The sequence below is a fragment of the Pseudophryne corroboree genome, chromosome 2 (genome assembly GCF_028390025.1).
Source record: "Pseudophryne corroboree isolate aPseCor3 chromosome 2, aPseCor3.hap2, whole genome shotgun sequence".
Lineage (NCBI taxonomy): Eukaryota > Metazoa > Chordata > Amphibia > Anura > Myobatrachidae > Pseudophryne > Pseudophryne corroboree.
In genome coordinates this window covers 638568040-638593752 of record NC_086445.1, presented here as the reverse complement: position 1 = coordinate 638593752, position 25713 = coordinate 638568040, and the positions used below count along the sequence as shown (strand labels likewise).

At 48.4% G+C, this 25713-nt stretch overlaps 1 protein-coding gene across 4 annotated transcripts in view; it reads left to right on the top strand.

The window, feature by feature from the left end:
- Positions 1-25713, top strand: part of BRPF3 (bromodomain and PHD finger containing 3) — a 344329-nt gene that overhangs the window by 115906 nt on the left and 202710 nt on the right. For all 4 annotated transcript variants that reach the window (XR_010235041.1, XM_063954946.1, XM_063954945.1 and 1 more), the window contains exon 3: positions 18049-18205. Coding sequence is in view for 3 of the 4 variants with exons in the window: in XM_063954946.1 (XP_063811016.1) it covers positions 18049-18205 (157 nt within the window). In the remaining variant the exon portion in view is untranslated. The remainder of the gene's footprint in view (positions 1-18048; positions 18206-25713) is intronic.

The following is a 25713-nucleotide window of genomic DNA, read 5'->3' as shown; positions in this document are numbered from 1 at the left end:
CTGTACTTGTGTGGGTTTCCTCCGGGTAGCCCGGTTTCCTCCCCCAATCCAAAAATATACTGTTAGGTTAATTGGATCCCAACAAAATGTAACCCTAGCGTGAATGTGTGCGCGTGTACATGTGGTAGGCAATATCGATTTGTAAGCTCCACTGAAGAAGGGACCGATGTGAATGGGCAAATATTCTATGTAAATTGCTGCAGAATATGTGTGCCCTATATAAATAACTGGTAATAAATAAATAGTCCATGCTTTACGCATTTATCTAAACCGTACATCCTCTGTTAAGCGTACAGATTCCTTGTTGGTGTTGATTGATGCCCCCAAATGAAGTTGGCTGGCCTCTAATGTGCCTGTTCCAGCTTCTTTCTGGGCCTTATTTGACTCATGCTGTTGCGGTTTTTTGGACGGTTTGCCATGGCAGAGCAGCTAATTGGTCATATGTGCACACTTTCAAAAAATGTTACTGCTTCTCTGTTTAGTGAGGGGGATGCCAGTTTTGGCCAAAAAATTCTGTGCAACCTTGTCAGACGTGCCTCCTTTCCAGTTTTGTTTGCTTTGGGAATTCCCAGAAGTAATGCTGCAAGAGGAAATTGGATTTTTTTTTACTGTAAAATCCCTTCCTTGGAGTCCGTCTAGATTGCACTGCAATCCCTCTCTGACTTGTCTGATATTCTTACCATTTGTTTTTGCCATTTGGATTTATTTTAATTGTTTATAGTTTTTAGCTATGTTCTTACTCCATACTGCTTTGCTAAACGAAGACTGAGGTGGTGTTGGAGGTTGGAGGGGGGGGGGGGGTTAGAGGGAAAGGAGTTTAGTTTTTTAACTATTTTAGTGCAAAAACTACATAGCTGACACTTTAACCCAGTGGTAAGGACGTAGCATCCCCCGGACGGACTCCGAGGAAGGGATTTTACAGTGCGTAAAACATATATTATATGTGTGTGTGTGTGTGTGTGCGTGTGTGTGTGTGTGTATTATATACAAGATAATGGTGCACCCCGTTTAACAGACTTTTTTTTTTTTTCTTTATGAAGTCACTTCCTGCTACACATGCTTCCAATCCATCACACCCAGCGGCGGAACTCCCGGAGGCAACGGAGTCTGTTGCCGCCGGGTTCAGCTCTGAAATGGGCGCTGGCTCCTCCACTGTACCCATAGTGTGCACAGAGGTGCCTTGTGTGCAGTGCACTTGCACACTGGAATGTCTGGCACCCCACTGATGCCAGCCGGCTGACCACGTGTGGCCACTAACCGCACTATGCACAAGGTGTATTCAGTGCTGCGCTTCCCCGCTGTATGCCCTCTGCCCGCCTCCACCCTCTCCCATGGTGCTGTGACCTGCTTCTCCTGCACCGCGATAGGACAGGTTGCGCTTGTGAGGAGACCCAAGGATATCAGTGGCAGGGATGTTTCTTCTGACCGCGGTCACTAACACCCCTCCATAGAGATGGACGCTGTCGGCTGATTTGTGAGCACTCCACACAGGGCCGGATTAGAGGGTGGGACTGGAGGTTGTCCGGGAGGGCCCCCACTGTGTCAAACATTTCCATGGCCTTGTCGACCAACTGTACCCCTACCCGGAGCAGTGCTGAGCACTGCCGGCTTTGCCGTGATTCGTGGGTGTAAAGGGGGTGGGGCCTAATGCCGCAAAGTGCCCGCCCCCTTCCGAGAAGCCTAGACAGGTAGTGTCTCTCCCAGTCCCTTCCTCCCTTCCCCTATCTCTTTCTCTCTTGCACTACTCCTCTCCCTTTCTTTGTCTCACCCTCTTTCTGTCTCTGATGTACACACACACTCTCTCTCTCTCTCTCTCTCTCTCTCTCACGTACTCTCACTGTCTTTATCCTTGATGCTATCTCTCCCTAACACCCTCTCACCTCTCCTGCTCACTCCCCTCCCCCTCTCTTCCTCTTGCACCCCTCTATCTGTCCCTCTCTATCTCCCTCTTTCTCTCCAACACACTCTCTCTCCCTCTCTTGCCCACCCTCTCTGTCTCCCTCCCTACCTACCTGCCACCCTCTTGCTCCCCCTCCCTCTCTCTTGCACCCCACTTCCTCTTTCTCTCCCTGTTACGCGCGCTCTTTCCTCGATACCCCTCTCTTTTTTTACACTCGCTGCCTCTCCCTCACTCTTTCTCCCTGACACACACTCTCTCTCTCTCTCTCTCTCTCTCTCTCTCTCTCTCTCTCTCACCCTCTGCATCTCTCCCGCTCGCTCCCTATCCCTCTCTCCGACACCGTCTTTCTCTTGCCCCTCTCTTTCTCTCCCCCTTTCTCTCCCTTAACTATCTCTCATCCCTCTTTCATTACCCTCTCTTGCTTCTTTCTCTTTCTCCCCTCTTTCCTTGACACCCTCTCTCGCTCTCTTCTGTCTCCATGACACCCTCTGTCCTTCTTGCTCCCCCCATTCTCTCACTGACACCCTCTCTCTCTCCCGCTTACTCCCCCTCCCTTTTCCTCTCTCCCTGACACCCTGTCTGTCTCCCTCTGTTGCTTCCCTTTCTCTCCTTCTCTCTCTCTCTCTACACTTTCACTCTCCCCTCTAATCCCTCTTTCTTCATCACCTTCTATCGATTGCTCCTCCCTCTGTTTATCTCTCCTCTTTACCTCTCTCTCTCTATCTCTCTCTCACTCTTCTCTCTCCCTGATACCCTCTCCCTTGCTCGCCCTCTTTCCCTGACACCCTCTGTGTCTCTCCCACTCACTCCGCCCTCTCTCTCTCTCTCTCTGACACCCTGTTGCTTTACCTCTCACTTTTCTCTCATTCCCTTTCACTGACACCCTCACTCTCTCCCTGCCCCCCCCTGTCTCTATCTTGCTCTGCTCTCTCTACCTGACATCCTTTCTCTCTCTGACACCCTGTATCTCTATCTCGCTCTTTTTTCTTTCTCCTTGATCCCATCTCCCAATCTCTCTCTCTCTCTCCTCCCTATTTCTCTCTCTCTCTCACACAGCCTCAGTCTCTGTCTCACTCCCCTCACTCTCTCTCCTGCGCCTCTAAAGCACAAAGTAGTGACAGTGGTGGGGTGCAGAGTAAATTTTATTGGTGGGGGCCCCCACACATTTGATGTACTGGGGCCCCCACAAGCCTTAATCCAGCATTGTGTGTAAGCAGCATTGCTACTGTGGGCTTCACGTGTAAGGAGCACTACTACTGCAGGCCTTGTGTATAAGGGGCATTATTGTGTGTGTATAAGAGGTACTACTGTGTTGTGTAACGTGAATAATGGGCACTACTGCGTGTCGTAACGTGAATAACTACTAAATGGTGTAATATGAATCGGGCGCTACGTGCGGTGTAATGTGAATAAGATTGCGTTACTGTGTGGCGTAATTTGCATTGGGGGTAATATTCTTTATGAGACCACACACATTTTTTGCGGCAAAGTTGTGTGCTGTGGCAGGTATAGAGGAGTCCGTTAAAATACCAATAATTTTTTGTAAAGAGTGGTGGTTGGGGGTGGGGGGGGCCTTCATGTATCTCGCCTCCGGGCAACTGGGATGAAGTTACGCCACTGATCACACCTACTTCAAAAACTATAGTACTATTCCCCATTTCCTCAAAATGTAACTTTCGTGCACTTAGGTTATTTCAACTCTGAACCTTTCGTATGGAAGGATTTAATGCTTACATTATGTGCCTGGAGGTCCAACTGGCTGGGTTTTTGAAAACAGAGCAATACCTTTTTATCATTAGCGGAGTTGTTAAGAACTCTAAAAGTCTAAAATCTGGTAGGAACAAAAATCTGGTAATGTATGGGAGCAAATGATAATCGACAATCTTAAGGTGTGTACTCTGCTTTAGGCTGCGACCAAACTTAGTGGTCAGTCAAACAACAGAAATTGTCATGATTGCAGATCGGAATAATTGATAGTCCAAGTGAAATCTCAGCGTCACTCGGTGGTGGGCCAGAAAGATTAAGGCCCTCATTCCGAGTTGATCGCTCGCTAGCTGCTTTTAGCAGTAGTGCACACGCTAGGCCACCGCCCTCTGGGAGTGTATCTTAGCTTAGCAGAAGTGCAAACGAAAGGTTAGCAGAACTGCTCGTAAAAATTTTCATGCAGTTTCTGAGCAGCTCCAAACCTACTCCTAGCTTGCGATCACCTCACTCAGTTTGGTTCCTGCGTTGACGGCACAAACACGCCCTGCGTTCGGCCAGCCACTCCCCTGTTACCCCAAGCACGCCTGCGTTTTTACCTGTCACGCCTGCGTTTTTTAGCATACTCCCTGAAAACGGCCAGTTACCACCCAGAAACACCCACTTCCTGTCAATCAGTCACTGATCAAGAGAGCGACAGAAAAGCGTTGCTCGACCTTGTGTAAAACTGCATAGTTTTGTGTAAAAGTACTTTGCGCGTGCGTACTGCGGCCCGTACGCATGCACAGTTTTGCCGTTTTTTTACCTGATTGCTGCGCTGCGAAAATCGGCAGCGAGCGAACAACTCGGTATGAGGGCCAAAGACTAATGTGAGTTTTAAGTCCAATGGAGAGATGTAATGGAGTACGCGGTCGCCAGCGATGCAAGATACTGGGCGTGTAAGTGTTTACCCCTTTTAAAGAAACATCCAAGAATGGCTGGCATCCTGCATTTCCAGCGATCTTGAACTCCATTACATTCTGCCGCTTATCCTCTTTTTTATTATTATTATTATTATTATTACCAGTTATTTATATAGCGCACACATATTCCGCAGCGCTTTACAGAGAATATTTTGGCCATTCACATCAGTCCCTGCCCCAGTGTGAGCTTACAATCCTCTTCTACCCTTTTTGTGACCACTTCACATTGGATGGGGCCTTTATCTTTTCCGCTAGTAAGATCTTGCTGTGAAATAGTGACAGCACCTAAAAAACCACTTGGAGGAAAGGGACTTACCAAGGTTAGTGCCAGATACCAATTGTGAAGAACCTAAATTATGTCAACAGTTTGTAAAGGCCGTTGTTTTGCATATGGAGGCCAGTCCCGCCATTTTTTCAATTGCGGGTAACTGGATTGAAAAATGGTCAATCCCGGAATACCCGGGTTTGGTTTATTAACGGTGTCCCCGTCCTGCCCTGACCCGTACACATAACTGACCATGTAGTACCTGGGTGGGTAGGTCACTTCCTCCAGTTCGGTGAGGTCCGTGCGGCGGGTGGCATCGGCTGGCTACGCAGCGTGACTTCTGACTTCATGTATTGCTGCGCAGGAGGAGCTGGGAGCCGGTGAGGTCTGTGTGGCGGGCAGCTGGCTGCGCAGCGTGACCTTTGACTTCACGTCCCGCTGTGCAGGGGGAGGAGGGCAGTGTCTGAGCCTCCTGAGGACGCTCAATGCTGCCCTGCATTAAAAAAAACAAAGGACCGTCTGATCCCGAATTCCCACGGGATTGGAGCTTCCAACTTTTGGCCTAAATCCCTGGATCCTCCCAATCCCGAGATTGGCCACCCTAGTCTTGAGAATCTGTAATGGTGGGTACACACTGATCAATTGATCTGCAGGTATATCTATGGACGGATCGAGCAGTGTGCTGTGCATACACACTGCCCATTCCATCGGGGATTGACGTCATGAACTGGGCGGGCATGTACACACACCCGCCCAGTTCAGCTGTCAATCACCGCCAGCTGCCGCAGCTTGTGTACGGGTGGTCGGCTGGTCGCCTGTACACACACAGCGATGCGCCAGTATATCTGTAAATATATTGGCCGTCGGCTGTGCTGCAGGGCCGACGCGATATGTCTGTGAACGACAGAGTTCACGGACATATCGCCCGCACACACTGGCCAACGGACCTGCGATATATTGGCTGCTCAACAGAACGCCTGATATATCGGCCAGTGTGTACAGGCCTTTACACCTGTTTTTGTCTAGATGACTCTTGTATCATACACAGTGGGGGTAATTCCAAGTTGATCGCAGCAGGAATTTTGTTAGCAGTTGGGCAAAACCATGTGCATTGCAGGGGAGGCAGATTTAACATGTGCAGAGAGAGTTAGATTTGGGTGGGGTGTGTTCAATCTGCAATCTAATTTGCAGTGTAAAAATAAAGCAGCCAGTATTTACCCTGCACAGAAACAAAATAACCCACCCAAATCTAACTCTTTCTGCACATGTTATATCTGCCTCCCCTGCAGTGCACATGGTTTTGCCCAACTGCTAACAAAATTCCTGCTGCGATCAACTTGGAATTACCCCCAGTGGCTGTTAAAATTGTTAGTTGTGATGTTATGTTTTTCTCTTATGTCCTAGAGGATACTGGGGTCCACATTAGTACCATGGGTTATAGATTGGTCCACTAGGAGTATTCGGCACTTTAAGAAATCAATAGTGTGCACTGGCTCCTCCCTCTATACCCCTCCTACCAGACTCAATTTAGAAAATGTGCCCGGAGGAGCTGGTAAAGCTTAGGGAAGCTCCTGAAGAGTTTTCTGCATTTATATTCTGTTTGTTGTTTTCAGGCAGGTCTGATTGGCCTGCTTCAGGGGACTTAGGGTGAGCACGTCCCAACTTATAGAGTTAATGGTCCCGTTTCTCCGCTGACAGGACACTGAGCTCCTGAGGGAGCCATTCGCAAGCCACACCACGGCGAGCGTACCCTCCCACAGTGCCGCCACCCCCTAACAGCCAGAAGTTAGAAGAGTGGTGAGTACAGCGCCGGCACAAGGGTGGAAGCACAGCTCTGACTGCAGGCTGCGCTGCAGGGGACTCAGTGACATACACAGCTGTGTATGTCCCGCTGTGAGGGGCGCTCTGAGCCACCAATGTACACCCCCACTGGCTGACATGTCTACCAATGGTTTTAACCCTCTGTGGGATAAAAAAATTACCTCAGGCCAGTATAAAGAGCGGGAAGCCGAGCGCCATTAAGGGGGTGGGGCTTCACTATGAGCAGACCCAGCGGCTCACCAGCACCATTTTCCCTCTGCAGATTACACTGACAGGAATCACAGTGAAGCGCACCTCCTCCACAAAGACTCCACGTCTCGTCAGCGGTACCAGAGGGTCTTGGGGAGGGGGGGGAGTGTATATACTAAGCCCTATTAGGGGACTTAGTGTGGCGACCCAGCTATAGTAATTTAGCTATAAGGGTGCTGTGTGTGTGTGTGTGTGTGTAAGACTGGCTCCAATCTCTGTCTCTCTCTGAGGGCTCGGTGTAGGTTTAACTGTGTTTTCACCTGCTTGTGTGGTTGTCTGTGTGTCCCTTTACATTATCATGTCCAGGGACTGTGTTTCCTGCACAGCAGAGTGCCTTTCTTCCACCGGAGACTCACTACCCTGTACCCAGGATAGTGCTCACTCTCAGGCTAGTGGAGCAGAACCTCCATGGTTAGCTTCCATTAAAGGGATGATATCTAATATTTCAACTAAATTATCCTATAATGAGAAAGAGACACAATTTTTAAGACAGTCTATGGATGACCTGATGAATAGAGATTCAGTTCCCATACCAGTGTCTCAAACCTCCGCCATTGCCCACAAATGCTTTCTCTGGCCCAGCTCATGCAGGATGATGATGATGATGACGATACATCAGATCCAGAGGCGGGTGTGGTAGATGCAAGTGGGGAGGATGCTGTCCTATCACAGGGCATACAGCCCTGATAGCCTCTATCAGAAGTGTCCTGCACATTCCTGACAAGACTGCAGAGGTAGAGGAGGATTCTTTTTTTCTCTAACGTCCTAGTGGATGCTGGGGACTCCGTAAGGACCATGGGGAATTGTGGGCTCCGCAGGAGACTGGGCACTCTAAAGAAAGATTTAGTACTATCTGGTGTGCACTGGCTCCTCCCTCTATGCCCCTCCTCCAGACCTCAGTTAGAATCTGTGCCCGGCCGAGCTGGGTGCTCCTAGTGGGCTCTCCTGAGCTTGCTAGAAAAGAAAGTATTTTGTTAGGTTTTTTATTTTCAGAGAGCTTCTGCTGGCAACAGACTCTCTGCTACGAGGGACTGAGGGGAGAGAAGCAAACCTACTCACGGCAGCTAGGTAGTGCTTCTTAGGCTACTGGACACCATTAGCTCCAGAGGGATCGAACACAGGTACCTAACCTTGATCGTCCGTTCCCGGAGCCGCGCCACCGTCCCCCTCGCAGAGCCAGAAGAACAGAAGCAAGAAGACATCGAAATCGGCGGCTGAAGACTCCTGTCTTCACTTAAGGTAGCGCACAGCACTGCAGCTGTGCGCCATTGCTCCCACAGCACACCGCACACTCCGGTCACTGTAGGGCAGCAATTAAGTACCTTTTTGGCAAAAAGAGGCATGTATACAGTCTGGGACTGTATATATGCCCGAGCCCCCGCCATTTTTTACACATTAAAGCGGGACAGAAGCCCGCCGCTGAGGGGGCGGGGCCTTCTTCCTCAGCACACCAGCGCCATTTTCTCTTCACAGCTCCGCTGGAAGGACGCTCCCCAGGCTCTCCCCTGCAGTGTACAGGTGCATTAAAGGGTAAAAAAGAGAGGGGGGGGGCACATAAATTTAGGCGCAGTATATATATATATATATATATATATATATATATATTAACAGCAGCTACAGGGTAAACACTAAGGTACAGTGTAATCCCTGGGTTATATAGCGCTGGGGTGTGTGCTGGCATACTCTCTCTCTGTCTCCCCAAAAGCCTTTGTGGGGTCCTGTCCTCAGTCAGCATTCCCTGTGTGTGTGCGGTGTGTCGGTACGAAACATGTGTCGACATGTTTTATGAGGAAGGATACGTGGAGGCAGAACAAGTGCAGCTGAGTGTGGTGTCGCCGCCGACGGTGCCGACACCTGATTGGATGGATATGTGGAAGGTGTTAAATGATAATGTAAACTCCTTGCATAACAGATTGGATAAAACTGTAACCGGGGGACAGTCAGGGTCTCAACCCATGCCTGATCCTACAGCGCAGAGGCCGTCAGGGTCTCAAAAGCGCACACTATCCCAGATAGTTGACACAGATGTCGACACGGAATCTGACTCCAGTGTCGATGACGATGATGCAAAGTTGCAGCCTAAAATGACTAAAGCCATCTGCTACATGATTGTAGCAATGAAGGATGTATTACACATTTCTGAGGAAAATCCTGTCCCTGACAAGAGGATTTATATGTATGGGGAGAAAAAGCATGAAGTGACTTTTCCCCCTTCACATGAATTAAATGAATTATGTGAAAAAGCGTGCGATTCCCCTGACAGGAAGGTGATAGTTTCCAAGAGATTACTTATGGCGTATCCTTTCCCGCCAACGGACAGGTTACGCTGGGAATCCTCCCCTAAGGCTTGTCCAAGAAGGTGGCCCTGACGTCTCCGGATACGGCCGCCCTAAAGGATCCTGCGGATAGAAAGCAGGAAGCTATCCTGAAGTCGGTTTATACACATTCTGGCACACTGCTGAGGCCAGCAATTGCTTCGGCCTGGATGTGTAGTGCGGTAGCTGCATGGACGGATTCTCTGTCTGAGGAGTTAGATACCCTGGACAGGGACACTGTTCTACTGACCCTGGCACATATCAAGGACGCGGTCCTATATATGCGGGATGCCCAGAGGGACATTTGCCTGCTGGGCTCTAGAGTTAACGCAATGTCCATTTCTGCCAGAAGGGTCTTATGGACTCGGCAATGGACAGGGGATACCGACTCTAAAAAACACATGGAGGTTTTACCTTATAAGGGTGAGGAATTGTTTGGGGACGGTCTCTCGGACCTAGTTTCCACAGCTACGGCTGGGAAGTCAAATTTCTTGCCTTATGTCCCTCCACAACCTAAGAAAGCACCGTATTACCAAATGCAGTCCTTTCGTTCTCAGAGGAGCAAGAAGGTCAGAGGTGCGTCCTTTCTTGCCAGAGGCAGGGGTAGAGAAAAAAAGCTGCACCATGCAGTTAGTTCCCAGGAACGAAAGTCTTCACCGGCTTCCACTAAATCCGCCGCATGATGCTGGGGCTCCACAGGCGGAGCCAGGAGCCGTGGGGGCGCGTCTCCGACTTTTCAGCCACCAGTGGGTTCGCTCACAGGTGGATCCTTGGGCTATACAAATTGTGTCTCAGGGATACAGGCTGGAATTCGAGGTGATGCCCCCTCACCGTTACCTAAAATCAGCCTTACCAACTTCCCCCATGGAAAGGGAGATAGTGTTGGAGGCAATTCACAAACTTTTTCTCCAGCAGGTGGTGGTAGAGGTCCCCCCCCTTCAAAGGGGAAGGGGCTACTATTCCACTATGTTTGTGGTACCGAAACCGGACGGTTCGGTCAGACCCATTTTAAATTTAAAATCCCTGAACATTTATCTGAAGATGGAGGAAGGGGATTTTATGGTGTCTCTGGACATCAAGGATGCTTACTTGCACGTCCCCATTTATCCGCCTCATCAGGAGTACCTCAGGTTTGTGGTACGGGACTGTCATTACCAATTCCAGACGTTGCCGTTTGGCCTGTCCACGGCACCGAGAGTTTTTACCAAAGTGATGGCGGAAATGATGGTGCTCCTTCGGAAGCAAGGGGTTACAATTATCCCATACTTGGACGATCTCCTCATAAAGGCGAGGTCCAGGGAGCAGTTGCTGATCAGCGTAGCACACTCTCAGGAAGTGATGCGTCAGCACGGCTGGATTCTGAACATTCCAAAGTCGCAGCTGATTCCTGCGACGCATCTGCCCTTCCTGGGCATGATTCTGGACACAGACCAGAAGAAGGTGTTTCTCCCGGAGGAGAAGGCTCAGGAGCTCGTGACTCTGGTCAGAGACCTCCTAAAGCCAAAACAGGTGTCGGTGCATCGCTGCACGCGAGTCCTGGGAAAGATGGTGGCGTCATACGAAGCCATTCCCTTCGGCAGGTTCCATGCGAGGATCTTTCAGTGGGATCTGCTGGACAAGTGGTCCGGATCGCATCTTCAGATGCATCGGATGATCACCCTGTCCCCCAGGGCCAGGGTGTCTCTTCTGTGGTGGCTACAAGGTGCTCACCTCCTCGAGGGCCGCAGGTTCGGCATACAGGACTGGGTCCTGGTGACCACGGATGCAAGCCTCCGAGGGTGGGGGGCAGTCACTCAAGGAAGAAACTTCCAGGAGACTTGTCTGCACATCAATATCCTGGAACTAAGGGCCATATACAACGCCCTGAGTCAAGCGAAGCCTCTGCTTCAAAACCAACCAGTGCTGATTCAGTCAGACAACATCACGGCAGTGGCCCATGTAAACCGCCAGGGCGGCACAAGAAGCAGGGTGGCAATGGCAGAAGCCACCAGGATTCTTCGGTGGGCGGAGAATCACGTACTAGCACTGTCAGCAGTGTTCATTCCGGGAGTGGACAACTGGAAAGCAGACTTCCTCAGCAGACACGACCTCCACCCGGGAGAGTGGGGACTTCATCAAGAAGTCTTCACGCAGATTGCAAATCGATGGGAACTGCCACAGGTGGACATGATGGCGTCCCGTCTCAACAAAAAGCTAAAAAGATATTGCGCCAGGTCAAGGGACCCTCAGGCGATAGCTGTGGACGCACTAGTAACACCGTGGGTGTTCCAGTCGGTCTACGTGTTTCCTCCTCTTCCTCTCATACCAAAGGTGCTGAGAATTGTAAGAAAAAGAGGAGTGAGAACAATACTCATTGTTCCGGATTGGCCAAGAAGGACTTGGTACCCGGAATTGCAAGAAATGCTCACAGAGGACCCATGGCCTCTGCCTCTCAGACAGGACCTGTTACAACAAGGGCCCTGTCTGTTCCAAGACTTACCGCGGCTGCGTTTGACGGCATGGCGGTTGAACACCGGATCCTAGCAGAAAAGGGCATTCCGGAAGCAGTTATTCCTACGCTGATAAAGGCTAGGAAGGACGTGACAGCAAAACATTATCACCGTATATGGCGAAAATATGTTGCTTGGTGTGAGGCCAGGAAGGCCCCTACAGAGGAATTCCAGCTGGGTCGATTCGTGCACTTCCTACAGTCAGGTGTGACTATGGGCCTAAAATTAGGGTCCATAAAGGTCCAGATTTCGGCCCTATCCATTTTCTTTCAAAAATAACTGGCTTCACTGCCTGAGGTTCAGACGTTTGTTAAGGGAGTGCTGCATATTCAGCCTCCTTTTGTGCCACCAGTGGCACCTTGGGATCTTAACGTGATCTTGGCTTTCCTGAAATCCCACTGGTTTGAGCCACTTAAGACGGTGGAGCTAAAGTATCTCACGTGGAAAGTGGTCATGCTGTTGGCCCTAGCCTCAGCTAGGCGTGTGTCAGAATTGGCGGCTTTGTCATGTAAAAGCCCTATCTGGTTTTCCATATGGACAGGGCAGAATTGCGAACTCGTCCGTAGTTTCTGCCAAAGGTGGTGTCATCTTTTCATCTGAACCAACCCATTGTGGTGCCTGCGGCTACTCGTGACTTGGAGGATTCCAAGTTGCTTGATGTAGTCAGGGCTTTGAAGATCTATGTTGCCAGGACGGCTGGAGTCAGGAAGACTGACTCGCTGTTTATCTTGTATGCATCCAACAAGCTGGGTGCTCCTGCTTCAAAGCAAACCATTGCTCGCTGGATCTGTAACACGATTCAGCAGGCTCATTCTGCGTCTGGATTGCCGCATCTAAAATCAGTAAAAGCCAATTCCACAGGGAAGGTGGGCTCTTCTTGGGCGGCTGCCCGAGGGGTCTCGGCATTACAGCTTTGCCGAGCTGCTACTTGGTCGGGTTCAAACACATTTGCAAAGTTCTACAAGTTTGATACCCTGGCTGAGGAGGACTTGGTGTTTGCCCATTCGGTGCTGCAGAGTCATCCGCGCACTCCCGCCCGTTTGGGAGCTTTGGTATAATCCCCATGGTCCTTACGGAGTCCCCAGCATCCACTAGGACGTTAGAGAAAATAAGAATTTACTTACCGGTAATTCTATTTCTCGTAGTCCGTAGTGGATGCTGGGCGCCCGTCCCAAGTGCGGACTTTCTGCAATACGTGTATATAGTTATTGCTTAATAAAGGGTTATGTTATGTTGGCATCCATTGGTTGATGCTCTGTTGGTTATTCATACTGTTAACTGGGTAAGTTTATCACGAGTTATACGGTGTGATTGGTGTGGCTGGTATGAGTCTTACACGGGATTCCAAAATCCTTTCCTTGTAATGTCAGCTCTTCCGGGCACAGTTTCCTTAACTGAGGTCTGGAGGAGGGGCATAGAGGGAGGAGCCAGTGCACACCAGATAGTACTAAATCTTTCTTTAGAGTGCCCAGTCTCCTGCGGAGCCCGCTATTCCCCATGGTCCTTACGGAGTCCCCAGCATCCACTACGGACTACGAGAAATAGAATTACCGGTAAGTAAATTCTTTTTTTTTTTTTTTTTGTAAAAAAAAATCCTCTGCTACTTTTCCTGCATCAAAGGAATTGAATGCCCTGTTTGAAGAAACTTGGGCTAACCCTGAAATTTCAGATCCCAAAAAGATTGATTACATCCTTTCCATTTACTCTAGATGATAGAAAGAAATGGTAAAACCCGTCGATTGTCGACGCATCGGTATCTAGGTTGTCACGTAAGATTGTCTTACCAGTGCCTGGAGCTGCATCCTTTAAGGACACAGCTGACCGCAAAATTGAGAACACTCTCAAATCTCTATACATGTCTGTGAGGGTGGTCCAGAGACCCACTATTGTTGCGCATGGATGGTCAGGTAACCTAATTGACGGATTGGATACCTTGCCCAGGGGGGAGATAGTTTTATTCCTGCAGCATATCCAAGATTCTGCTAACATTATGGTAGAGGCTCTAAAGGAAAATTGGTTTGCTCAACGCACACACCACTGCCATGGCAGTGTCAGCACGCAGGGGATTGTGGCTACGCCAGTGGACTGCGGATGCAGACTCCAGGAAAGGAGTGGAAAATCTTCCTTTCACGGTGAGGTTCTGTTTGGGGAGTAACTGGATAATTTGATATCCAAGGCTACGGCGGGTAAGTCTACGTACCTTCCTTCCACAACAACCCCAGCTAGGAAAACCTACTCTGCTTCAACTCTGCAGTCCTTTCGGACAGCAAAATTCAAAGGCAAATCGAAGGGTTCTTCTACAGCCTTCAAAGGTAATATAGGTAAAACCAGCAGCTGCAGGTTCTCAGGAACAGACCTCCGGTTCTGCTTCCTCAAAGCTTTCAGCATGACGGTGGTCCGTACTGCCTGGAAGACAGGCAGGTGGGAGCTCGGTTACGTTTTTTCAGTCACGTTTAGGCGACATCTTGCCAGGATCTCTGGGTCACAGACCTTATCACCCAGGGATACACACTGGAGTTTCAGGAACTCTCACCTCACAGATTCTTCAAATCAGGCTTACCAGCTTCTTTGGAAGCAAGTGTGACTTTACAGACAGCAATTCAAAAACTGGTACTGACTCAGGTCATTGTACCAGTTCCATGTCAACTACAAAACAAGCGTTATTACTCCAACCTGTTTGTGGTACCGAAACCGGACGGTTTGGTAAGTCCCATTCTAAACCTCAAATCACTGAACCCGTATCTAAGGGTGTTCAAATTCAAGAGGGAGTCTCTGAGAGCGGTGATCTCAGGTCTGGAGGAGGGGGAATTCCTGGTGTCTCTGGACATCAAGGATGCGTACCTTTTTGGCCGCCTCATCAGGCTTATCTAAGGTTTGCACCACAGGACTGTCACTACCAGTTTCAGGCCTTGCCATTTGGCCTCTTTACGGCACCAAGGGTATTCACCAAGGTAATGGCAGAGATGATGTTTCTCCTCCGCAAGCGGGGAGTGAACATAATACCGTACCTGGACGACCTGCTGATAAAAGCGCCTTCCAGGGAGAGATTGTTGGACAGCATTGCCCTCCCAACAAAACTACTTGGATTTTGAACCTACCAAAATCCCACCTGGAACCAACACGGAGGCTTCCATTTCTGGGGATGATACTGGATACGGCGGAACAGAAGGTATTCCTTCCATTGGAAAAGGCATTGGTAATCCAGTCGATGGTGTGGGATATCCTGAAACCAGCCTGGATATCGGTGCATCTATGCATTCGCCTTCTGGGGAAGAGGGTCGCCTCTTACGAGGCTCTTTAGTACGGAAGGTTTCATGCGAGGCCTTTTCAGCTGGATCTGCTGGACAAATGGTCCGGATCGCATCTTCACATGCACCAGAGGATACGTCTGTCGCCAAAAGCCAGGATTTCTTTTCTGTGGTGGCTTCAGACTTCTCACCTGACCGAGGGTCGAAGGTTCGGGATTCAAAATTGGGTTCTGCTAACCACAGACGCAAGTCTCAGAGGTTGGGGAGCAGTCACCCAGAGGGAACAGTTCCAAGGAAAATGGTCAAGTCAGGAAACCATTCTTCCGATCAACATTCTGGAACTAAGGGCTATATACAACACCCTTCTACTAGCATCGCATCTTCTTCAAAATCACGCCATAATGTAACGGCAGTAACGTACATAAACCGACAGGGCAGAACATAGAGCAGCTATGTCAGGGGTAACAAGAATTCTCCTCTGGGCAGAAAGACATGTGATGGCGCTGTCGGCAATCTTCATTCCGGGAGTAGACAACTGGAAAGCGGACTTCCTCAGCAGACACGACGTCCACCCGGGAGAATGGGGTCTTCACCCACAGGTGTTCGAGTCCTTAACACATCGGTGGGGAATTACACAAATAGCAACGATGGCCACTCGTTTCAACAAGAAGCTCATGCGATATTGCTCCAGTTAGAGGGACCCACAAGCCATGTCGGTGGACGCTCTGGTGACTCCATGGGTCTACCAAAGGATTTACATGTTTCCACCTCTTCCACTGATCCCAAGAATTCTCCAAAGAATAAAAGAGAAAAGGTTCAAGCAATTCTCATTGCTCCGGATTGGCCAAGAAGGGCCTGGTACGTGGATCTACTGGAGATGCTCCTAGAGGACCCGTGGCCTCTACCTCTTTGAGAGGATCTTCTGCAACAGGGGCCATTCGTCTATCAAGACTTACCACGGCTACGTTTGACGGCATGGAAGTTGAGCATCAGATTTTAGCCCGGAAAGGCATTCCGATCAAGGTCGTTCCAACCCTGATCCAAGCCAGGGAAGGGGTAACGTCTAAACATTACCACCGTATTTGGAAAATTTTGGAATTTCCTCCAGTGGAATTTCAACTGGGACATTTTCTCCTTTTTCTGCAGTCAGTTGTGGAGGTGGGCCTACGTTTGGGCTCCATAAAGGTCCAGATTTCGGCCTTATCCATTTTCTTCCAAAAACAATTGGCTTCCCTCCCTGAGGTTCAGACGTTCTTTAAGGGGGTTCTGCACATTCAGATCTTGTCAGCAATTTCTTCCTAAAGTGGTGTCTGCGTTTCACATCAACCAACCTATTGTAGTTCCGGTGTTTTCTGACACCTCTGCTACCTCAAAGTCCTTGGATGTTGTGAGGGCTTTGAAGATCTACGTGATGCGGACAGCTCGTCGCAGGAAATCTGACTCGCTGTTTGTTCTCTATGATCCCAAGAAAATACGGTGTCCTGCTTCAAAGCAGACAATTGCACGCTGGATCAGGCTTACTATCCAGCATGCTTATTCATCGGCAGGATAGCCGGTTCCTAAAGTGCAGGCCCACTCTACTAGGTCGGAGGGTTCTTCCTGGGCGGCTGCCCGGGGTGTCTCGGCTTTGCAACTCTGCCGAACAGCTACTTGGTCGGGGTCGAACATGTTTGCTAAGTTCTACAACTTCGATACTTTGGCCTCTAAGGACCTTCAGTTTGGTCAATCAGTTCTGCAGGATCCTCCACACTCTCCCACCCGGTTTGGGAGCTTTGGTACATCCCCCATGGTACTAATGTGGACCCCAGTATGATTTTAATTCCCTACTCTTAAATCCCTTTCTCGTAGTCCGTAGAGGATACTGGACTCGCCCAGTGCTTCGTGTTTCCTGCACTGTTACTTAGTTAAGTAATGTTGTTGGTTCATTTGTGTTCAGTTTTGGTTAGCATGGCTTTCCTCTTTATTTGTGTGTGCTAGTTCGAATCTTACCACTGTTCTGTTATATCCTTCCTCAGGATATGTCCGTCTCCTCGAGCACAGTTTCTAGACTGAGTCTGGTAGGAGGGGCATAGAGGGAGGAGCCAGTGCACACTATTGATTTCTTAAAGTGCTCAAAGCTCCTAGTGGATTCGTCTATACCCCATGGTACTAATGTGGACCCCAGTATCCTCTACAGACTACGAGAAACGGATTTACCGGTAGGTAATTAAAATCCTATTTTTTAGTTCATTTGTATACAGCAGCTGTTAATTTGCTGTCTAGACCTTATTAATCAAATTGCTGTTTTTATTGTCCAAAAGCTGTTGGACTTTAACATGGTGAAACACTTCAATGTTCTTGCTTGTTGTTTCCCAGGTTTTTTTTTTGAGTTTTGTACTAACTTCTTTCGCAACAGGATGATCTCAAAGGAACATTTATTTGAAACGCCACACCAGAGGCTGCAAAAAGTGACAATGGTGGTGATTTTGTTGTTTATACGGAAACCACAGAGAATTTTCTTAGACCTGTTATAATTTTTGTATATATCCAATTAATAACCAATTCCATTCCTATTGTGGCTGAATAACTAGACCAGTGTTTCTCAAACTCAGTCTTCAGGGCCCCACACAGTTCACATTTTGCAAGTCACCTAGCAGCAGCACATGTGTATTCATTACTCACCGACACATTTTAAAACATCCCCAGTCGAGCGAATTATTTCACTTGTGTTTCTGTAAAGAGAACTGGAAAATATGAACTGTTTGGGGTCCTGAAGACCGAGTTTGAGAACCTGTGAACCAGACCTACAGTATAGACAAAATAGGGTAACTTGCTGCCAATGCTGTCATTTATTGTGTAGAGGTTATGCATATGCCTCAGTGACAACAGCAGTTCACTCTTTTTGTGCAACCATCGGTTTTCTGTTTTTTGGGGGGTTTTCATACTTATTCCTATACAGATGTACAGTGTCCTCATACATCCAACCTCAATATGCCATACATCGGGATTTTTTTCCCATGGGTGTTTTTTTTTCTGGTGAGTGAAAAAAAAGTCTCACAATTCTCAGATTTGTACTTGTTCTCTCACAATTCCTTTTATGTCTACTTCATTTTTTTTAGGCTAATTAAGATCTCTAGTGGAGTTTGTTTACAGAAAAAGACGCAGTTCATGCAACATCTGCACAGTTACTGGCTGCTGAAACGCCAATCTAGAAATGGGGTTCCTCTTATCCGAAGACTTCACTCACATTTGCAGTCCCAAAAATGTGGCAAACAGGTAGGAATCTAATGACCTGTCAAAGAAAATTTCCATAAGTATGATAATTATTCATATTCTAATTTAGAGTCCGAAATATAATATTTGTGTACTACTCCAAGTCTTGCAGAACTTAAAAATGTTCACTTTTAGTGCTTATTTGGTAATATGATGGATGAAATTAAGAAATAGCTGTTTATAAAGATAAATCTTTAATGGTCACTTAAATAAAAAATTGTAGCGATTTTTCACATTTTAAAATGTCAATCAATAAGCAAAATTGTCACAAAAATGTCTTCAAGGTTACTCAAATATGTTGTTTACCCCTGAAATATTTATTCTTGTCAGACACAGAGCTTGATTCAGTTTGGCTTCTTTGCATGTTTAGAAATAAATGCAAATACATTAATTTGAAAGTGCCTCTCTTCATATTTGACTCATATTGGGCGACTCATATTGGGCAGTACGGATGGTGTAATGGTTAGCATACATGCCAATCTAGCACCGGCGATAGCGGGGCCGCGCATCGCTAATGCTGTGGAGCATACACACGGAGAGATCCATGCTTAAATTCTAAGCAATCTAGTCAGATTGCTTAGAATTTAAGCACGGATCTCTCCGTGTGTACCCCCCTATATGTGGTGTATAGCATGTTGCCAATTTTATGTTCTCTTTATTATTAAAGGGGATGTTTTCTTTGACATTGTAAAATATTATTTAGATTTCAGGTGCAGTTTCTTAAACTTTGTGTCCCCTGGACCACCTTTATCAGAAGTTAAAGTACTATCATGACTGGTAGCAGCCACAACACTAGTATTAGGTAGCTGCTCCAGCTCTTTTATCGACTGATCTATATGAACTCACAGCGCTGTTAGTAACCTACTGAATGTTGTTTTTAAGTACAGTGCCTAAAACATTTTCTCTTACGTCCTAGAGGATGCTGGGGACTCCGTAAGGACCATGGGGATAGACGGGCTCCGCAGGAGACATGGGCACTTTAAGAAAGACTTTAGGTCTGGGTGTGCACTGGCTCCTCCCTCTATGCCCCTCCTCCAGACCTCAGTTTGATACTGTGCCCAGTGGAGACTGGGTGCTTTTCAGAGAGCTCTCCTGAGCTTTCTGACAGAAAGTATATTTGTTAGGTTTTTTATTTTCAGGGAGCCTGCTGGCAACAGACTCCCTGCATCGAGGGACTGAGGGGAGAGAAGCAGACCTACTTCTGTGAGTTTCAAGGCTCTGCTTCTTAGGCTACTGGACACCATTAGCTCCAGAGGGAGTCAGAACACAGGTCTCGCCCTGGAGTTCGTTCCGGAGCCGCGCCGCCGTCCTCCTCACAGAGCCGGAAGATAGAAGCCGGGTGGGTATGAGAAGAAAAGAAGACTTCAGAGGCGGCAGAAGACTTCATGATCTTCACTGAGGTAACGCACAGCGGTGAAGCTGTGCGCCATTGCTCCCATACACCTCACACACACACGGCAGTCACTGTAAGGGTGCAGGGCGCAGGGGGGGGCGCTCTAGGCAGCATATAAACCTCTTTTCTGGCAAAAATAGTATATTTACAGCTGGCCACTGTGTGTGTGTGTGTGTGTGTGTGTGTATGTATATATATATATATATATATATATAAGAGCCCCCGCCAGTTTTCAGTATATTTGAGCGGGACAGAAGCCCGCCGCCGAGGGGGCGGGGCTTCTCCCTCAGCACTCACCAGCGCCATTTTCTCCACAGCACAGCTGAGAGGAAGCTCGCCGGACTCTTCCCTGCTTATACCACGGTTATAGAGGGTTTTAAAGAAGAGGGGGGGCACATAATTAGGCGCATATATACATTTATACACAGCGCTACTGGGTAAGCATATGTTTATTGTGTTGTTTCCTGGGTCATATAGCACTGGGTGTGTGCTGGCATACTCTCTCTCTGTCTCTCCAAAGGGCCTTGTGGGGGAACTGTCTTCAGATAAGAGGATTCTCTGAGTGTGTGGTGTGTCGGTACGCGTGTGTCGACATGTCTGAGGTAAAAGGCTCTCCTAGGGAGGAGGGGGAACAAATGAATGTGGTGTCTCCGTCGACAACGCCGACACCTGACTGGAAGGATATGTGGAATGTTTTAAGTGCTAATGTAAATTTATGGCTCAAAAAATGAGAAGGAACAGCCAGGGAGTCAACCCATGTCTGTCCCTATGTCGCAGGGGCCTTCAGGGTCGCAAAAGCGCCCACTATCCCAAATAATAGTCACAGAAACTGACACGGATTCTGACTCCAGTGTCGACCACGATGATGCAAAGTTACAGCCAAAATTGGCTAAAAGTATTCAATGTATGATTATTGTAATAAAACATGATTTGCATATCAACCCCCTGTCCCTGACACGAGGGTACACATGTATAGGGTAAAGAAACCTGAGGTAAACTTTCCCCCATCTCATGAACAAATTATTGAAAAGGCTTGGAAATCTCCAGACAAGAAACTGCAGATTCCCAAAAATGGATTCTTAGGGCGTATCATTTCCCGACTAAGGACAGGATACGGTAAGAATCTTCCCCAAGAGGGAAAAAAGCTTGGACACGCTTATCCAAAAAAAGGTAGTGCTGCCATTATGGCTACCCTCAGGGATCCTGCTGATGGCAGACAGCAGGCTACCTGGAAGTCCATTTGCACAATCTAGTACCTTACTCAACCCGGCGTTAGTGTCGGCTTGGGTTTGTAGCGCTGTAGCAGCAAGGATAGGTACCTTATAGACGGAAATTAATACCCTGGATAAGGATACCGGTTTATAGACCCTGGGTCATATTAAAGATGCTGTCTTATATATGGCAAAGAGACATTGGCCTACTGAGTTCTAGAAATCACCGCTATGTCGATTTCTGCTAGACGAGTCCTATGGACCCGGCAATGGACAGAAGCATATGAAGGTTTTACCTTACAAGGGTGAGGAATTGGTTGGGGAAGGTCTCTCGGACCTGGTCTCCACAACTACGGCAACTGAATAAAATTTTTGCCATGTATTTCCTCACAGCCTAAGAAAGCACCACATTAAATCATGCGGTCCTTTCGGTTATATAAAAACAAGAGAGTACGAAGATAGTCTTTTCTTGCCAGAGGTAAGGTCAGAGAAAACAAGCTGCCAACCACAGCTAGTTCCCAGGAGCAGAAGTCCTCCCCGGCCTCTATAAAATCCACAGCGTGATGCGGGAACTCCGCTGAGGGAGTCCGCCACAGGGGGGGCACGTCTTCGACTGGTCAGCCACATCTGGGTTCACTCACAGGTGGATCCCGGGGCGATAGAAATTATTTCCCAGGGTTACAAGCTGGAGTTCGAACAAGTGTCTCCTCGCCGGTTTCTCAAATCGGCCTTAACAGCTTCTCCCCCAGAAGGAGAGCGACTGTTAAATGCAATTCACAAAGTGTATCATCAACAGGTGGTGGTCAATGTTCCCCTACTTCTACATGAGAAGGGGTAGTAAATCAACCCTGTTAGTAGTCCCGAAACCGGACGGTTCGGTCAGACCCATTTTACATTTAAAATCCTTGAACCTATACTTGAAAAGGTTCAAGTTCAAGGTGCAATCGCTCAGAGCGGTCATCGCCAGCCAAGAAAGGGGGAGATTTTATGGTATCCCTGGACATAAAGGATGCATACCTTCATGTTCCCATATATCCACCTCATCAGGCGTACCTAAGATTTGCGGTACAGGTTGTCATTACCAGGGTTTTCCACCGAGGATTTTCACCAAGGTAATGGCGGAAATGATGGTGCTCCTGCGCAAGCAGGATGTCGCAATTAGTATCACTTTCACTGAAGGTGTTACAGCAACACAGCTGTGTTCTCAATATCCCGAAGTCGCAGTTGATTCCTACAACTGGTCTGACTTTCTTGGGCATGATTCTGGATACGGTCCAGAAAAGGGTTTATCTGCAGATAAAAAAGGCTCAGGAACTCATGACTCTGGTCAGGAACCTATTGAAGCCAAAACAGATGTCAGTGCATTACTGCTCTCGAGTCCTGGAAAAGATGGTGGCGTCATACAAAGCCTTCCAATGGGACCTACTGGCAAGTGGTCCGAATCACATCTACAGATTCATCAGTTGCTCGCCGTGTCCCCCAGGGCCAGGGTATCTCTCCTGTGAGGGTGCTCACCTTCTAGGGGGCCGCAGGTTCGGCATTCAGGACTGGATTCTGGTGACCACGGACGCAAGCCTCCGAGGTTGGGGAGCAGTCACACAGGAGAAAAACTTCCAGGGTCTTGGGTCAAGTCAAGAGACTTGTCTTCACATCAACGTCCTGGAGCTGAGGGCCATATACAACGCCCTTCGTCAAGCGGAGACCTTGCTTCGCGACTTACCAGTACTGATCCAATCAGACAACATCACCGCAGTGGCTCATGTAAACCGCCAGGGCGGCACAAGGAGCAGAGAGGGCGAAAAATCATGTAAGCGCACTGTCAGCAGTGTTCATTCCAGGAGTGGACAACTAAGAAGCAGGCTTCCTCAGCAGACACGACCTGCATCCAGGAGTGGGGATTTCATCAGGAAGTCTTCACACAGATTGCAAGTCAGTAGGGACTGCCCCAAATAGACATGAGGACGTCCCGCCTCAACAAAAAGCTGAAAAGATATTGCGCCAGGTCAATAGACCCTCAGACGGTAGCTGTGGACGCCCTAGTGACACCGTGGGTGTTCCAGTCGGTCTGTGTGTTTCCTCCCCTTCCTCTCATCCCAAAGGTGTTAAGAATAATAAGAAAAAGAGGAGTGCAGACAATTCTCATTGTTCCAGATTGGCCACGAAGGGCCTAATATCCGGATCTGCAGGAGAATGCTCACAGAAGATCAGTGGCATCTTCCTCTAAGACAGGACCTGTTGCAATAGGGGCTCGGTCTGTTCCAAGACTTACCGCGGTTGCGTTTGACGGCATGGCGGTTGAACGCCGGATCCTAGCGGAAAAGGGCATTCCAGATGAGGTCATTCCTACGCTGATAAAGGCTAGGAAAGACGTGACAACTAAACATTATCACCGTATATGGCGAAAATATGTTTCTTGGTGTGAGGCCAGGAAAACTCCTACCGAAGAATTCCATCTGGGCCGTTTTCCTTCACTTCCTATAAACTGGAGTGAATTTGGGCCTAGAATTAGGCTCCATTAAGGTTCAGATTTCGGCCTTATCCAATTTGTTTCAAAAAGAATTGGCTTCTCTCCCAGAAGTACAGACTTTTGTGAAGGGAGTGCTGCATATTCAGCCTCCTTTTGTACCTCCGGTGGCGCCTTGGGACCTTAACGTGGTGTTGAGTTTCCTTAAGGCGCACTGTTTTGAACCACTTAAAATGGTGGAGTGAAAATATCTCACTTGAAAGGTGGTCATATTGTTAGCCTTGGCTTCGGCTAGGCGAGTGTCGGAATTGGCGGCTTTCTCAAAAGCCCCTATCTGTTTTTTTTCCATATGGATAGAGCGGAATTGCGGAACCGTCCTCAATTCTTACCTAAGGTGGTGTCATCTTTTCATATGAACCAACCTATTGTGGTGCCTGTGGCTACGCGTGACTTGGAGGATTCCGAGTTCCTTGATGTAGTCAGGGTTTTGAAAACTTACGTAGCCAGAACGGCTCGAGTCAGAAAAAACAGAAGCACTGTTTGTCCTGTGTGCAGCCAACAAGGTTGGCACTCCTGCTTCAAAGCAGACTATTGCTTACTGGATCTGTAACATGATTCAGCGAGCGTGAAACGGCTGGATTGCCGTTACCTAAATTGGTCAAGGCCCATTCCACTAGGAAGGTTGGCTCTTCTTGGGCGGGTGCCCGAGGGGTCTCGGCTCTACAGCTGGGCCGAGTGGTTTCTTGGTTGGGTTCAAACACCTTGCAAGGTTTTATAAGTTTGAGACCCTGGCTGAGGAGGACCTCCTGTTTGCTCAATCGGTGCTGCAGAGTCATCAGCACTATCCCGCCCGTTTTTGGAGCTTTGGTATAATCCCCATGGTCCTTACGGAGTCTCCAGCATCCTCTAGGACAGAGGTTCTCAAACTCGGTCCTCGGGAGCCCACACAGTGCATGTTTTGCAGGTAACCCAGCAGGTGCACAGGTGTATTAATTACTCACTGACACATTTTAAAAGGTCCACAGGTGGAGCTAATTATTTCACTTGCGATTCTGTGAGGAGACCTGCAAAACATGCACTGTGTGGGCTCCCGAGGACCGAGTTAGAGAACCTCTGCTCTAGGACGTAAGAGAAAATAATATTTTAAACCTACCGGTAAATCTTTTTCTCGTAGTCCGTAGAGGATGCTGGGCACCCGTCCCAAGTGCGGACTACTCCTGCAAGACTTGTATATAGTTTTTCTTACATAAGGGTTATGTTATAATTTTCATCGGTCTTGGACTAATGCTATGTTGTTTTCATACTGTTAACTGGGTAGTATATCACAAGTTATACGGTGTGATTGGTGTGGCTGGTATGAATCTTGCCCTTGGATTAACAAAAATCCTTTCCTCGTACTGTCCGTCTCCTCTGGGCACAGTTTCTCTAACTGAGGTCTGGAGGAGGGGCATAGAGGGAGGAGCCAGTGCACACTCAGACCTAAAGTCTTTCTTTAAAGTTCCCATGTCTCCTGCGGAGCCTGTCTATCCCCATGGTCCTTACGGAGTCCCCAGCATCCTCTACGGACTACGAGAAAAAGATTACCGGTAGGTTTAAAATCTTATTTATTTATTTTTAAACTGCTCTACACAGCGCTATTAGTAATGGTGGCACCTACTGAATGTTATTTTTAAGTTCAGTGCCTGAACAACGCATACATTTTATTTTTTTGAAACTGCGATACACAGTGTTCATAGTAACGGTGGCATCTACTGAATGTTATTTTTAACAGTTCCTGAACCTGTCCTGAACACAAGTTTCATTATTTTATTTTATTTTTTTCTGCAGCGGGGTAGACTGGGTTCCACAGGGATAACATCGGGGTGTAGAGTAGGATCTTGATCCGAGGCACCAACAGGCTAAAAGCTTTGACTGTTCCCAAGATGCTCAGCGCCGCTTCCTCTATAACCCCGCCTCCGTGCACAGTTTGTAAGTTTGTGCCTGCAGTGCAGGACACTAACAGGCGCAGCCCTGAAAAGAGCTTTTTTAAAGAAGATTGAAGACTTCAAGGGCTGTAGCATAGCCACTGTTAGTGCCACATGCTGCAGCTCCATCACCTCCCTCGGCGGCGCTGTATACTCCCGTGCCCTGGTGGCAGGGTACTTACAGCAGAGGGCTCCGGTTCTTCTGGTCAGGCGCACACACTCACCGCAGCTCTCAGAGATCGCGTGGCCGTATCAAGGGAGGAGGTAAGAGGGTACCCCAGGTGGGACCCGCTGTAAATCGCAATCCGGCGCGGCCTTTAGGAGGCTGGCCACGCGCGCTGGTGTGGGCGCTGTGTTGGTACAGGGCCCCCTCTAGACCACCAGGGCAAGGGCACAGGTCGGATTCTCTCAAAAATCCATTTTCTAAGGCCCCCAGTGCCCGGTGGTGAAGTCCAGCAAGGGGATAAGGCTCTGACCTG